Source organism: Charadrius vociferus, unplaced genomic scaffold (assembly GCF_000708025.1).
Source record: "Charadrius vociferus isolate BGI_N301 unplaced genomic scaffold, ASM70802v2 scaffold636, whole genome shotgun sequence".
Taxonomy (NCBI): Eukaryota; Metazoa; Chordata; class Aves; order Charadriiformes; family Charadriidae; genus Charadrius; species Charadrius vociferus.
In genome coordinates this window covers 1,094,494-1,108,182 of record NW_009649189.1, presented here as the reverse complement: position 1 = coordinate 1,108,182, position 13,689 = coordinate 1,094,494, and the positions used below count along the sequence as shown (strand labels likewise).

The window sequence follows — 13,689 nt, the reverse complement described above, 5'->3', positions numbered from 1 at the left end:
TGGATTCGGTAGCCCCTTTTCCAGCTGCTGCTGCGGGGAGGTTTGAGGTCAGGCTGATGTCAGAGGTCTGGAATTCAACTGTTATTCTCCTCTGACATCACGGCGAGGTGAATAATGCTCTAGGTCAGACCTATAACCTCAAAGTAAGGTCGTAACTGGGAATGGGCGCACTGGCGTGGGACGGAGCGGGGCTTCGCCGGGAATTAATGCCGAAATAACGCACCCTGCGCGGAAAGCGTATGGTCCCCCCGCCGTCCCGGGGGTCGCTCGCTGTCACTGCCGCTGCTCACTGAAAAGGACATGTTCAGGACAGCAAACGGGTTTTTGTTACACGCGCATCAAACTAATCCCTGGAGTCACCCCACAGAAATTAATAAATTGCGGAAACAAAAAACTGGTCCACTTTTTTTTAAACCTGTCCGCATGGTAATGGTTATTTGTTGATAAAAGTGTCAGCAAGAACTATTGGTAGGCGAAGCGTTTTTTCCAACTCTGATACTCTATCATTTGTAATTTAAAACACAGAGAAAATATAAACGCAACACCCATTTCAAGTGAGAAGTTCAATTTATTGCAGATCACTGCAACCATACTGCCTAAGCAGGGGTACAAAAGAACATCCGCGAGGTACACCAAATCCTACCCTGTTCCCATTAACAAGAATATAGTTAAAAACATCTCGTTACAGAAGTTACTTATTATTATTTACTGACAACTACGTCCACGTTAAGGTGCTGAAAAGCTAGAAATTCAGTCTTGAGTTCCCTGAGACTTGCAAGGCCGCCTGCGATATCGGACTGATTTCCTAAAGCAGCGAGTGCCCTTTCTCCTGTGCTCTCTCACAGCACATCGGTGAGTTGGTTACAGATAAATAGAGTTTACATGCACACAGACTCTGAAAGTGCTGCACTGCAGGAGATCCAGCTCCATAACCTATTACAATTAGCATATTAAAAAATTTTAATACTAAGATTTCATTATTTGTCTCCCGAATCATAGAGCATTAAGGCACTAAGACTCCCCTGACTCAAATCTCCAAAAGTATCTAACCTGTTGGTGGTGAAGAGGAGCAAGAAAGGCCAGCTAAGAAGTCCCCTTTGTATTTCACTTGAATTAAAGAGGTAGCAGCTCCAGTTTGATAAGGCTGAGCTCCTGTGATCTCCATCTCCTTACACCTCGAAACCAGGAAGGCCAGACCACTGCGCTCAAACCCCGCTACCATTAATGACCCAAACTACCACGGGACATACAGACCCTCCACTATTCCCGCATTACCCAGTGGTCTCCAGCCACGTCAGCTGGGGAGAACAAATCCAACCTCAGGTGACAACGCTGCAGCAACGTAATCAAACATTGTTTCCTTTTAACGACCAGAATACTCTCAGAGAAATGCTTTCCACAGGGTTTCATTTGAGGAAGAGGATTTGAACGTAAGCAGCCGGCCGTTCACTGGTCACATCAACTGGAACTGCACTGCACGGATGTCATATATGGTAACAAAGAACAAACCCGAGGACAATCGGTATGGCAACACTCCCACTTGTCCTACCTAAAAGCATCCTCAGATTGCATTTGCCTAGTTTGGACTGCCGGTGAATAATTCAAGGTTTCGCCTCGGTTCACCCTGAGCACACTGCTCCGTGTTCCCTTAGCACACCCTGACCACAGCTAGAAGCTGCTCAAAGCTCTGGAGGACATCACTGAGGTGGTCCCCATAAATTCTCTCTGCTCCTTTCTTGTGCCTTTTGCTCAGGACTAGCTCTAATTAATTATAAAAGAAGTATGAATATGTATGAAGCAGTTAAATTTATGTTTTAAGTGCTCTTCCACATATATTTCCCTAACACCACAAATACAGAATGTGCCCTCTTTATCCTTCAAACAGTACCTTAACATAAATATAAATACATAGCTATTAAAAACTTAAGATCTACTATCAATACAAATACAATCATACTTTAAAAGTTAAAAATCTACTTTGAAGACTTATTTAAAACAAAGTACTAAAACACGAAATAACTTATCATTACAGATACCATAAGAATCAAAGGAAAATTATAAAAACAGAAGAATTCCCCACTGATGTAAGAGTTCAGCAGCTGCCCTGTGAAATGGATACCCACCAGAAAGGATACACTTGCTGCTGAAACAGAGCGTTGGTTTAGGAAGGAAGAGCATTTCCTGGTTAATCACTCAGAAAATTAGCTCATCTTTCCTATAGCTGCTCTCCTGAAATCCCTGACCCATTCAGACCTAGAATCTTGTGACTTTCCTACGCTTTTGTTTCATACACAATTCCCAGTAAAGGGCCACAGTACGACCGCAAGCAAAGCCAGCGAGAGCTCCGCACGCCATCGATGCCGGGTATACTGCAGCTTCCAACAACATTAAATAAAAAGATTCCAAATACAGCATGAAAAACAATTTGCTTCCCAGTAAGAAAGTTCTAAGAAAGTTCCTAAGGCTTCCCGTTTACAAAAAGCTTAGAGTTTCCAGATCTAAAGAATACAAACCACTAAGTGACTACTTCATACAAAATACTCCTGACCACTAGATGCCTTATAACTCGACAGGTAGAAAACGTAATGGAAGAGGTGTAAAGCAAATGGAGCAACTAATACCCTACAAAGTTAAAATGAAAGCGAAAAAAAAAAAAAAGAGAGGGGTGTTGGTTGTTTTTTTTTCCTTTTAAAGGCAGTTGAAACGATGCAAAGTGCCTGTTGTGTGCAAAGCAGCGCCGCTGGAGTCTGAGGAGGGAACCCAGCTGGCAGCTGCTGCACATTTTCACATACTTGTCACCCACTTCTCACTCTCTTGTTTCTTCCTTCGGAAAGTACCCCTGCTTGCAGGGTATATCCACCAGCAGATGGAGATCTAGGAAGAAAAGGGAATACTGAGTCAGTATCAGTCCTTGTATATGTTTCATTGGCAGCATACATAGCAATTGTACTTCTTGCAGGTACTATAAAATACGGCCCAAAAGGTGGACTATAACTTGAGAATTTGAGGCCTACTGTTTAAAGAATGGGACTTATTCTATTTTTTAACAACTTTAAATAGAAAACAATAACAAAACAAATTATAAGAGAAGTGCTCCCATTCTTCAAGATAGATTATTTATATGTAAACTCACTACCACGGATACCGACTGTTAATTACTATAAACCCCTGGCAGGATCTACAGAAACGCCCATTCTGCTTGTGACATGCACCTTTGCTTAGCCACGAAAGGCCCAGCTGCCCCCAGGCATGCCCCAGCTGGTGCCAAGATCCTTGAGAAAACTCGGGGTATCACGGCCAGGACAAACGAGAGACTCCTTTATTGAAAATCCACGGCAAAATGAGGATACTTCCAATGTATAGCCAGATCTTGCCAATCAAGAAAGTGAACAAGTGCGCTGATGAAGTCACAACAGCACTACCACGGCACATGTCACCTGTGTGAACTTTCATCTCTGAACAGACACACTCACATGGTAGGAAAAGTACGCCAGCCCTTGTTCTTTTTCTATTCTACAAGGTTCCTGCCCAATAGGCACCAGTTCTGCACTTTCTGACATTTGCCTCCTGCCAAAGCACTGTTGGGAACAAATCTTGAAAATGCAGAGGGATGGAGAAACGTGGGGACTAGTCACAATGCGAGTCTGAACTATGTAAAGTGAGGAGACAGCATCTAACATCCACTCATCCAACACAGCAGACTGTCAGGACAGGTAATTTTAAAGTTCTTCACTGAATATATAATGTAGTAAAGGTAATGGCAACTGAGCTGGAGCAAGAAGCTGCAGCTCAAACTCCTGAGAGCGACATCCTTTTGGGCTTCAGACAGGAGGTGTTGAAGAGTTCGGGGCCAGGCCTGTCCCCACATTACCTCTCAACACCTCTGTAGGAGATCTCACTGTGACCCAGTAGGAACACTAATGAACTAAATGAAATTATTTTTGTCTGGAAGGGGCAGGAAACAGTTCAAGTGAACATACGGTAGCATGGGAGACCTTGCCTGAATGAAGATTTGCCCTCAGCAACTGCACCTATAAATCTATTTACTTTGCAGCGAGTGAGAGGGAATGTGCAGTCACACAACTGTAGTGGCATGGGAGTGGGTGGGAAATGTCTAGGGCACCTTGGAGCATGAGAATGATGGATTCATATAAGTCAGTATTATGTCGGTGTTCTTGCAGCAAAAAAAAATAAAATTAGAGGAAGTTGCCAGATTATTTGAAGGACTAGACGACTCACAAAAATATATGGCCAGCCATTGAGGAAGCAAACTTTTTGCTTAATGTATCAATATCGGCTTAAATGCTTAAATCCAGAAGTAACAAATTCCACCTGCTCTACTCTGAGATCCCTATTTCCAGAAAGAAGGGCTGCAAACAAAAATTTCTCCAATCAGAATCTGGTGCTTCTTAGGTACTCTTTTAGAAGAGGAAGCACAAACCACAGGTATTAGGTCCGGTACAGCTGTGTTCACTAGCTGAGTGTACCCATGCAGTACAATGCAGAGGAGATGGGGAAGGATACATGAAGAATTTAGAGTTCCTATCAATCATTTGTGAAGTCCAAAAGGACTCCTGTTGCAAGTGTGGATGCTGCCAACATAAGTTGACAGATCTTTTCTCCCAAAAATCCCATTTTATAGATGAGCTCAACTAGAAAGTAGAGGATTTGAAAGTAGGCACCTTCAAATCTATGTCCAAAGACAGAGCCTGGGGCTGAAAAAAAGCAGTCCCTGGAAGGTGAGTTATCCCTCACACCTCAATGTGACAAACGCGCCAGGAACTAGAGAGCCATACCCACTGCCTCACATGAAAACGAGTGGGAAGGGAACAGACGACACAGCCTACACTCATGTGCAATGATGTATCTTAGTGCTGAATAAAGTTCTGCACCATATTGCAGCCTCTGACTCCCAGGAGGACTCACAAATAGTTCTTCTTCTCCTGCTCCTACCAAAGAAAATGGGGTCCCTCTGCCAAACTGTCAGGTACAAAGACAATTAGTGCATGAGGAGTAAAGATACAGTTAAAGCAAACACTGGCATTCAAAACAAAGAGGAGGGTTCTTCACCCACTGTGTAACTAACCTATGTCAATGACATTAACTTCCAAAAGCCACAATGGACGCTAAATGTTTGCATGGCTTCAAAAAGGGACTAGAAAAATTAATCGAAGAAAAGTTTACTGAGGCCTTTTCTACTTAATAGTACAAAAATGCCAAAGATACTGTTGGAGACAGGACAAGAGAGGCCTTTCATCTTGACCCTGGTTGCCAGCATGTTCTTACAACTGGTAAACTCGAATTTAGCTGAGAAAGTTGGTTAAGTATATTGTTTTTCATTTGAAGAAAAGAGATAACCGATTTCAGTGATTCATGGTGCTGGAGAGATGGGATGGCAGCTGTGGAGGGAAATCCTGGGGCCTGCACTTCAGTAAGACAACGGCTGTCTCTCTCGCTACAGAATAGCTGCAAAAAGGCAAAGAAATCCGGTCCAGTTCTGCAAAGGACCCCCCACAATGGAGGGTTTGATTGCTGGCTCATTTCTACAGATTATCACCTTAGTTTGGGCTCAGAGCTGCTCCCAGTCACAGACGTGACTTTTCCTTCCATCTTCATTGCAGTGGCGTTTGGTACTACGTTATGTTGGCTCTCACTGTGTGATATCTAGAACTTGGTGTCACCACATAATAAAGAAAAGTGAATGATGTCAGCAGCCTGCTGAAATAGATGCAACAAAAGCCTTCTCTACAGCAGGATACGTATCAAAGTGTGGGCTCAGAATACTTGCAAATGAGTGCCCAAAGGAAAAGAGGAAGACAGACAGGACTCAATCACTTTCAAAGGATAAGTTGGGAAGAAACACCTGGAAATTTTCACGATGCAATATTTTAGCACAGAAAGATTAAGGAAGAAGTTGTCTCCCAAGACTCACAGAAGAAAGGAGGTACTGACAGACAAATGTGTAGTCAGAACAACAGAAGTCAGCTTATATTTAAACCTGTCTGCTTCAGGCTTAGAGCTGAAATGCAGGAGACGGGCTCTGCCGCCTTCGAGGCTCGTATCCTGTGCCCAATTTATTTATTTGAGCCTGACCAGGTTTGGCTCAGGTGTGCCGTTTGTCTGTCTCTACCCTTTACATGATACCAAGCCTAAAAGCTACAACAGTGGAAACTCAGACCTGGATGACTATCACATTTCCCAGAGAGTCGACTCTATGCTAATTGTCGCTAATTAGCATTAGCGTAACAGTGTTTCATCTCTGTGGAACAATCCCATGGAAATGCTTTCCAAAGTGTTCCTGTACATAACTTTACAACTGGCATATTAAGCAAATGTTTTGCTGTAGATATGAAAGCTGAGAAGTTTGCTAATTATCCATGGTACCAGGAAGTAATTGAACAAGAACTCTCAATTCTGTGTTTTAAACAAAAGCCTGTCTTCTTTCAAGATGGCATCCAACCTTTTTTCTCAGCTTCCTGACAAAAAGACTTTATTCCTTACTTAAATGTTTGAAACTGATGGGCGTTATGAGCTGAATTATTAACTAGCATCATTATCTGGAATCTAGAAACTACCCTTTGAAGTGAGCAACAGCTCTTCAAACTCTACAATCAGCTCTTTGATGAACAGCTGTGAGGGAAATAGCTTCTTGCGAGACTTGCAGGCTGCACCAACTTTTCCTCTCGAATGGATCCAAAGGACTCTTTGTGTCCTCTCATGTCTCCCTAATCTGGGGACATTTAGGTTTTTCCTTTAGTTTCTAGATTTGTGAACTGTTTGGCCTCAGACATTCTGCTGCTTGTTTTTCTCGTGTATTTCAGCATACAGATCAGCAGACTGGTACAAAATTTAATTATTGATTTGAGACAAAAGGTTTGGACTTCTCCACTAACTTCATCAGTTTGGTGGGTTTTTCCCCTGTTACTTCAACAGTCGCCTCATTACTCAGTGTTTCCTTCATAGCACTGTCGTTTCCCTCCAGCAAACATCTCTATGGACTTCATCTCAATATCGTCACATCCAGCTTTCTGACACAACTCCCAAGACTTCAGGTTTTATTTGCGGATATAATTTATACCCTTTTCCACATAGGAGTAATTAGCGTAAGCATATCTATAGAAGCATGTTGGTAAGTATACCAAAAGGTTGTACAAGTATAATATTTTAACTGAAGGCTCAATGAAGTACTTACTGCAGACAGTAACTAAACTATTCTAATCTCTCCTTTCTGTAATAGTTTCATAGCAGCTGTCTCTGTAATCTCTAAAAAAATGTCTAATCTCTTCTTACCAGGGGACTTGCTGTTGGGGGAACTGTGTCTTCTTTTCCTGCTTCTACGTTGTACAGATGAATCTGCCTTTTCTACAGATTTGTTCACAGGCTCAGTTCCTGAAGTGAAGCCTCTCTCTTCCGTCTCTGACGTACTGGATTCACATTCAACACTAGTATTCTCCTTTAAAAAAGAGAAATAAAACCAAAGATCACTTAATATTTTTCTTGTCATCATTTTAGGGACTAAATAATAACAACTATTCTTCTCCACTCCAAAAGGACATCTAACAAGTGTTGAACACTGCCTGGATGGTTTAATAAGTGCTCTTAACTCAGAATTAAGATTGCCAAATTGAAACTCGAGCTCTTACAAAATATAATATTAAGCAAAACATGAAATCAGAAAACTAGAATATACAAAGTTAGGGGACATGTCCTCACAGTCTGAGCTTTGCCCTCAGTTATCAAACTAGCTATAAGAAATAAGCTAGAAGAAATCCAGGTGCACTCATTGTTACCAACACGTGTATTAGTAGTGACAGATCTAGTTCAAACAACTTGACAGAGCTGTGTGATGCAAAACTACACATGCGAGCCGCACATTTCTGGTTGGAAATCTCACCCCACCCCACCCAATTGTTAAGACATTAAATTATAATGTGTTGCTTGCTTTTTGGAGCCCTCTGCTGCTGCTCCATATGTATTTTGCAGGCACCCATTTACTTAACTGGTATATTTCCATGATCATGTGGCAAAAATCTGTAGGGTTAAAAAAAAAAAAAAAAAAGGCAACCAACCAAGTTATAGTTTTATTCCACTGGGGAAATAAAGACCCAAAGTTAAGCACTTGGACTTTACCTTTAGACAGAAAAATGTTCTCACTATCACCTGTTCTAGAATATTCATCTCTTCTGCAAATATCCTATCATCATTATCCTAAAGATGAATGATTGTTCAAAACCTGCAACATTTCCTTCTATTAAGGAAAAAAAAAGCTTTTCAAAAATGGTATGTGTGAGTTTACAGAAGACAAGAAGTCATCACGCTTGGTAATAAGATATTAGTATTTCAAAAATTCACACCCTCCACTTTGAGTCTGTCATTGCTCAATTTTAAATATCTAAAAGGCAATGTGTATGCATATTAATAGAAATACATATACATTCTTTGACAAAGTTGTATAACAATGTCCAAAAAGGCCTGTGCAAATTCAGTAACTGAACACTCCAGGGAGAGCTAGTTCCCCCCAACACGCCTCCTGCACTTGCTGGATACCACTGGACTATGTGTTCTTTGAAACGCGGTGTCTGTATGTATCGCACCAGCACCAAGGCCATGTGAAAACCATTTGGCTTAGCAATGCTTTTTGTCTCACATCTGAACCACAACACCTTCCTAGGCATAAAAACAAAGACAAGGAAGGAGAACTGAAGTTCACTACCTTCACCAGCTAGAATCCAAATTTCATGAGTGATGATCTGAACTTCTCCATTCCTGGTGACATTTACATAATAATAAATTCTAGAAAAATGAGTAAGCAGCCTTAAGCAACTAGTGAGAGAAGAGAAGATTTCTCAAGTGAGCTTCCTAATTTGGATACTCCACAGGACAACTGTTCTAGAAACAATTGTACAAATTTCACTATAAAAAAAAAAAGAGGAAAAATAGATACACTATGAACTGAAGAGCAGTATCAGACAGGGGATGTAGAAATCAAACTGCATTGTTTGATAAACAAAACACAAATGCATATTGGGGTAACCATTATTAAGAAGTCTAGACGTTCTGACTAGCAGTTCTTCTACAAAGAACCTGGGGATGCTGCAGTGCCCAGGAAGGCTACCAGCACCTTGGGCTGCACAGGGACGAGCGTGGCCAGCGAATCCAGGGAATTTCATTGCCCCCTCACTGCTGAACCTCTACTGCCTCTGCTGTGTCCAATTTTAAGCCTTACGGTTGTGTGTGTGGAAACCGAAGAGCAATGATACTGCACAGTACCCCCTTCAGATTCCTTTTTATTACTGTTTATAGGATCTTACACACCAACTCTTTAGTAATCTAATATAAAAAAGACAATAATAAGATTTTCATCCTAATAGTGTCAGCCTAGCCCACACAAATCTGGTTCCCAAGTTCTCTCTTTTATTACTATTTTTTTAAGTGAACATGCTTCTGACCATGGATTTACCACATCTGTGGACAGCCTCTTCACTCAGACCCAGTACTCCTGCAATTTGAGAGTCCCAAACATTGTTTGGCAGAGAATCAAACAAAGGTACCACAGCTGACGGATGTGACAGTTTTGCCTTTTCACTTCAATTATTGAAAAATTCCAAATCTGCGGCATCTCATGGGTTACATGACTTATAAGACAGTGACTGGACTATACTTATACCCAGTTGGAACCACGATGAGAGACTAAGGTACTAAAATTAACAACTCCAATGGTGGGGTTTGCTGGATTAACCTTCCCCAAAAAAAGCAAGAGTTTCAACCTTCAGCAAGGTATATTGCCAAGGAGACTGAATAAAATAGGAGGCAAATTCTACTTGATCAAGCGTTACAGAAATGTTGTATTTCCATTTTAAGAATAAAACATTTCTTATGAGTAGGAGTGGAATAAAATATGCCTGTTTAATGCCAAAACCTGTAAAAGTCTAGGACCGGAATTCAGTGAGGCTAAGAGGACAATGCTGGATCTGAACTATTGAATGCACAAACTTTTCATGTAAAGAATTGCTCTTTAATTTGTTATCTTCTAGGAAAGCAGAAAAGCAGAGTAAAGCAGGTTTCTACTAAACTCCCAGTTCTACGAGGAGGACAGTTCAAGGCTCACCGGCTGTCACAAGAGCAAGTAAATGCTAGGAAATACTGTGAAAGAAATAGAGAAGAAAACAGCAAACATCTTTGTGCCACTATTCTCCCACAACTCCAATGCTCTCTTCATTTCAAAAAAGGATGTAGTAGAAATGGAAGAAGTTGAGAACACCTCCAGAGGTGCGGAGCAGCTGCCACACTGAGCAAACTTCAGCATTTTTTTAAAAGACTAGCAAGGAGGCGGTGATAATAGATCTGTAAAATCACAAGGGATGACAGCTGAATGTCTCTTCTGAGACAGAAACCAGGAAGCATCACGTGAACCTAGCAACAGCCATGCTCAGAAGGAACAAAAGGAAGCTTTTTGTGCAATAGACCATGAGCAATGGATCTGTTTGGTAAAAGGATACTGTACTCTAAAACTGACATCGTTTTAAGGGCTGACTTTAGGCCACAGAAGAGAAACGTAAGATTAAGTATACGGTATCATTCGAAGTCCTCAAGTGGAAAGTGTAAGGAGGAATGCCCTGTTGTATTTGCATGCCTTGATCTTGCTCTTCCCTATGTATCACATTACAGCTATTATCCTGAGACAGTGGGCAAGATGGACCTCTGGTCTGACCCAGCAGAGCTCTTCTGATGTTCTTGTATTAAGACTGGAGGAATTTGCTCCTCCTGCGCTGCTACACAGAGGAATAAAACTCTCTTCTGTGCATGGCCACTATTCTGTCCTAAGCTTGCTCTGAGTGACATGGCACTGACAGCTATGGAAAGCCTCAGAGGGCTTCCAGACCCAGGGATAAGGAAGACAGTGAACTATGTAGGAGCCTGATGGGAGTACAAGCACAGAACCCATCTCTGGAGAGTTCTGCACCCACCATGAGCCCAGGCTCTGGAAACACCACTAGACAAGAGACAGCTGGGGCTTAAATTAACCTTGCCTTGCTTGAGTTTGGGAGGAGGACACTAGTAAGAGAAAGAATATTTCTAACAAAAAGAGGGAATCTGTCAAACAAAAGGCCTAATAGCCCCTAAATTCCTCTCCAACACAGAATAAGCCCCAGTTAACCAGTTAACATATAGATAAACTGACCAGAACCAACATTGGGATTCTCACCAATTACACAAGTAATGGGGCCTCAAAACCAGAACACCTTCCCCCCTCAAACAACTCTGTGGCTCACACACTTAATCCCTCAGTTCTTAACAAGGGAGTTCAGACCACAAACTCCGAAGGCCTTCAACAATGGAAAATCATACTGCTAAAAACACACTTCAAAAGTTGCCAGATGCTTAAACTGCCGTCAACACTTAAGATAACAAGTGGACACTCGTTAAGGAGCACCGCCAACTCTGGAGGCACTAGCACAGGGCCTGCTCTTCCCTGCACAGAACTGAGCAGAACAATCCAGCAGTCCAGTCTAGGCTTAAGCTTTGCATAGACTCGATTAGAATATACATCTCCTTCTATAAAGATACCCAAGAGGAAGATGACTAAGAACAATCAAATTTGCACCAGCTATAAACTTTACTGAAGGCATCAAAGTACTGATAGCACAGTAAAACAGTAGCTTCAACACGCACACAAAAATGAAAGGTAGGTCTTGCGCAGCAGAAACAGATGCAGTCAATCTCTTGCTTTTGCTTTGTTTTCAAAACAGAAAAAGCAGAGCATGCATTTCCTGCCTCAACAGAGTAACATCTAGAGTGCCCCTCACTGCACAACACTTACAATTTTGTGTACAGGGAAGATCAAGCACAGGTAAACCAAAGTACAATTATCACTTGTCAGACACCACAAAGTAGCAACAAATGAAGATGCTTTCTACCATTCAAATGTCAATAAATTATACTTTCCACAGAAAATGGAAACTTAATAACTGTTTAACAGAAACAACCTAACCATTCATCTAAATCTTAAACAAAAATCTCTGCCTTCAGTGGCAATTCTCAAAATACTCTTTTTTAATTTAAGATTACAGATAGTATGTTATAAGCAAAAAAAAGCTTCCACTTCATCACCATGAATACACCTGCACTATGTATTTTTCCTGTGCAAATGAGCACCCTAACTTGGCCAACACAGGCTAACACATCCCATGCTCATTAACGTGGGATACATCTCCATTCTTTTTTAAATCTTGTGTTACCAAGCAAGCCCTTCACTGTCCATTCAAAGCTTAATTAAAGAAGCCTTTAGTTCTTAAGCAGGCAAGAATATTAAAATGCTATCAGTCCGGACCCTAGCATTACTATCTAATATAGTTATCTCAAAAAAGATGTTGTTTTATCTCCCCTTACCCCTTACCTGCTCGGGACCGAATGGTCCTTCCTGATCAAACATTACAGAGGATTGAGCTGGGCAGTGATCTGGTTGCTCTCTCAGGTTTTCTCGTGCTTCCTGTGTGGTCACAAATTCTTGCACTATTCCAGCAGCAGCACTTTCTACAGACGCAGTGGCATGGGTAGCACAAAGAAATTCAGAAGGCTGTGATGGAGAATATGTTGCTGCTTGATCTGCTCCCACCACAAATGATGTATCTGAAGCCACAGGACTAAGAGATTCCAGTTGGCTTTCCCCAGTTGAAGAAGGTGTATCACTATTCTCAATATTAACCAGCAGTGGTTGACCCCTGTTAGACTGAGGGGTTGAACACTGGCTCTCCACAGGTTCTACTTTCACCAGTTCAGCTTTGGGTGATGAACATATCTCATCGGCAACCTGAAACAGAGCTTCAAGATTTTCATCTGTCTTCTTGTTTTCATCAGTATCACCAGGCCAGTTAGAGGGCAGAAATTCAGTTGCGTAAGGTGAAGGCATTGGAGGACTCTGGAAGAAACAAAACACAGTGAACTTTTATAACAAAAAATTACAGTGACAGGATGCATATTACTTCTGTAACACTTTGGGAATGAACCTGAGTAATCAACTGAAGTGTTTGTTTATCCAAAAGCTTGAAAGATCGTCTGTTATTTTCAGTTAAAACAGCAGGTTTAATTAAAGAAAAAAGGCAACTACTTTGTTTTTTTTTTTTCATTAAGCACTTCACTCTTGGCAAGCTTGCTTTCCTCTATTCAATGTCTATCCTGGAGAGGAAGGAAAGTTACTTACCAGGAGCTGTGTACTCCTCCAGACGCATTGTCTGCATACCCTGTGCTTTGCAGGTGGAAGTATACCCAAGCGCTCAAACCAGGGACTTCTAGTATTAGTAGGACCTGTCAGGCCACATTAGAACCACCCCCTTCATGCCACATATGTGACAGAAAATGATAGAGCAAATCTACCTGCCTCCAGTTCTTCTAAAACTCAAGCATTCCTGTTGTGTAGAAAAACAGCACAAGCCACAAGATTTTTAAGCAAGAGAAAAACGTACGTATGCTGTAAATGTGCATATGGACAACACAAGTTGAGGAACTCAGTTACTTACCAATAACATCTTTTTGCTCTTCAAGTGATTGTCCATATACGCATCTACAGAAGGGGTGATTCCCAGGGATGCTCCAGTCCCAAAATGAAGGGGAGTTCAGATACCTATGAAAACAAATACTGTAGAACTGCCCTGCCTGTCACAGCCTCACGTCTGGACACTCTTGTCGCGA

The 13,689-nt window shown here is 41.6% G+C and overlaps 1 protein-coding gene across 1 annotated transcript in view; it reads right to left on the bottom strand.

Moving 5' to 3' along the window:
• Positions 1–2,806: 2,806 nt before the first annotated feature.
• Positions 2,807–13,689, bottom strand: part of HSF5 (heat shock transcription factor family member 5) — a 33,105-nt gene continuing 22,222 nt past the window's right edge. Inside the window, exons 5-7 of the mRNA XM_009888877.1 lie at positions 12,398–12,919; positions 7,291–7,453; positions 2,807–2,874 (exon numbers count right to left, since the gene is read on the bottom strand). Of these exons, the coding sequence (XP_009887179.1) occupies positions 2,807–2,874; positions 7,291–7,453; positions 12,398–12,919 (753 nt within the window). The remainder of the gene's footprint in view (positions 2,875–7,290; positions 7,454–12,397; positions 12,920–13,689) is intronic.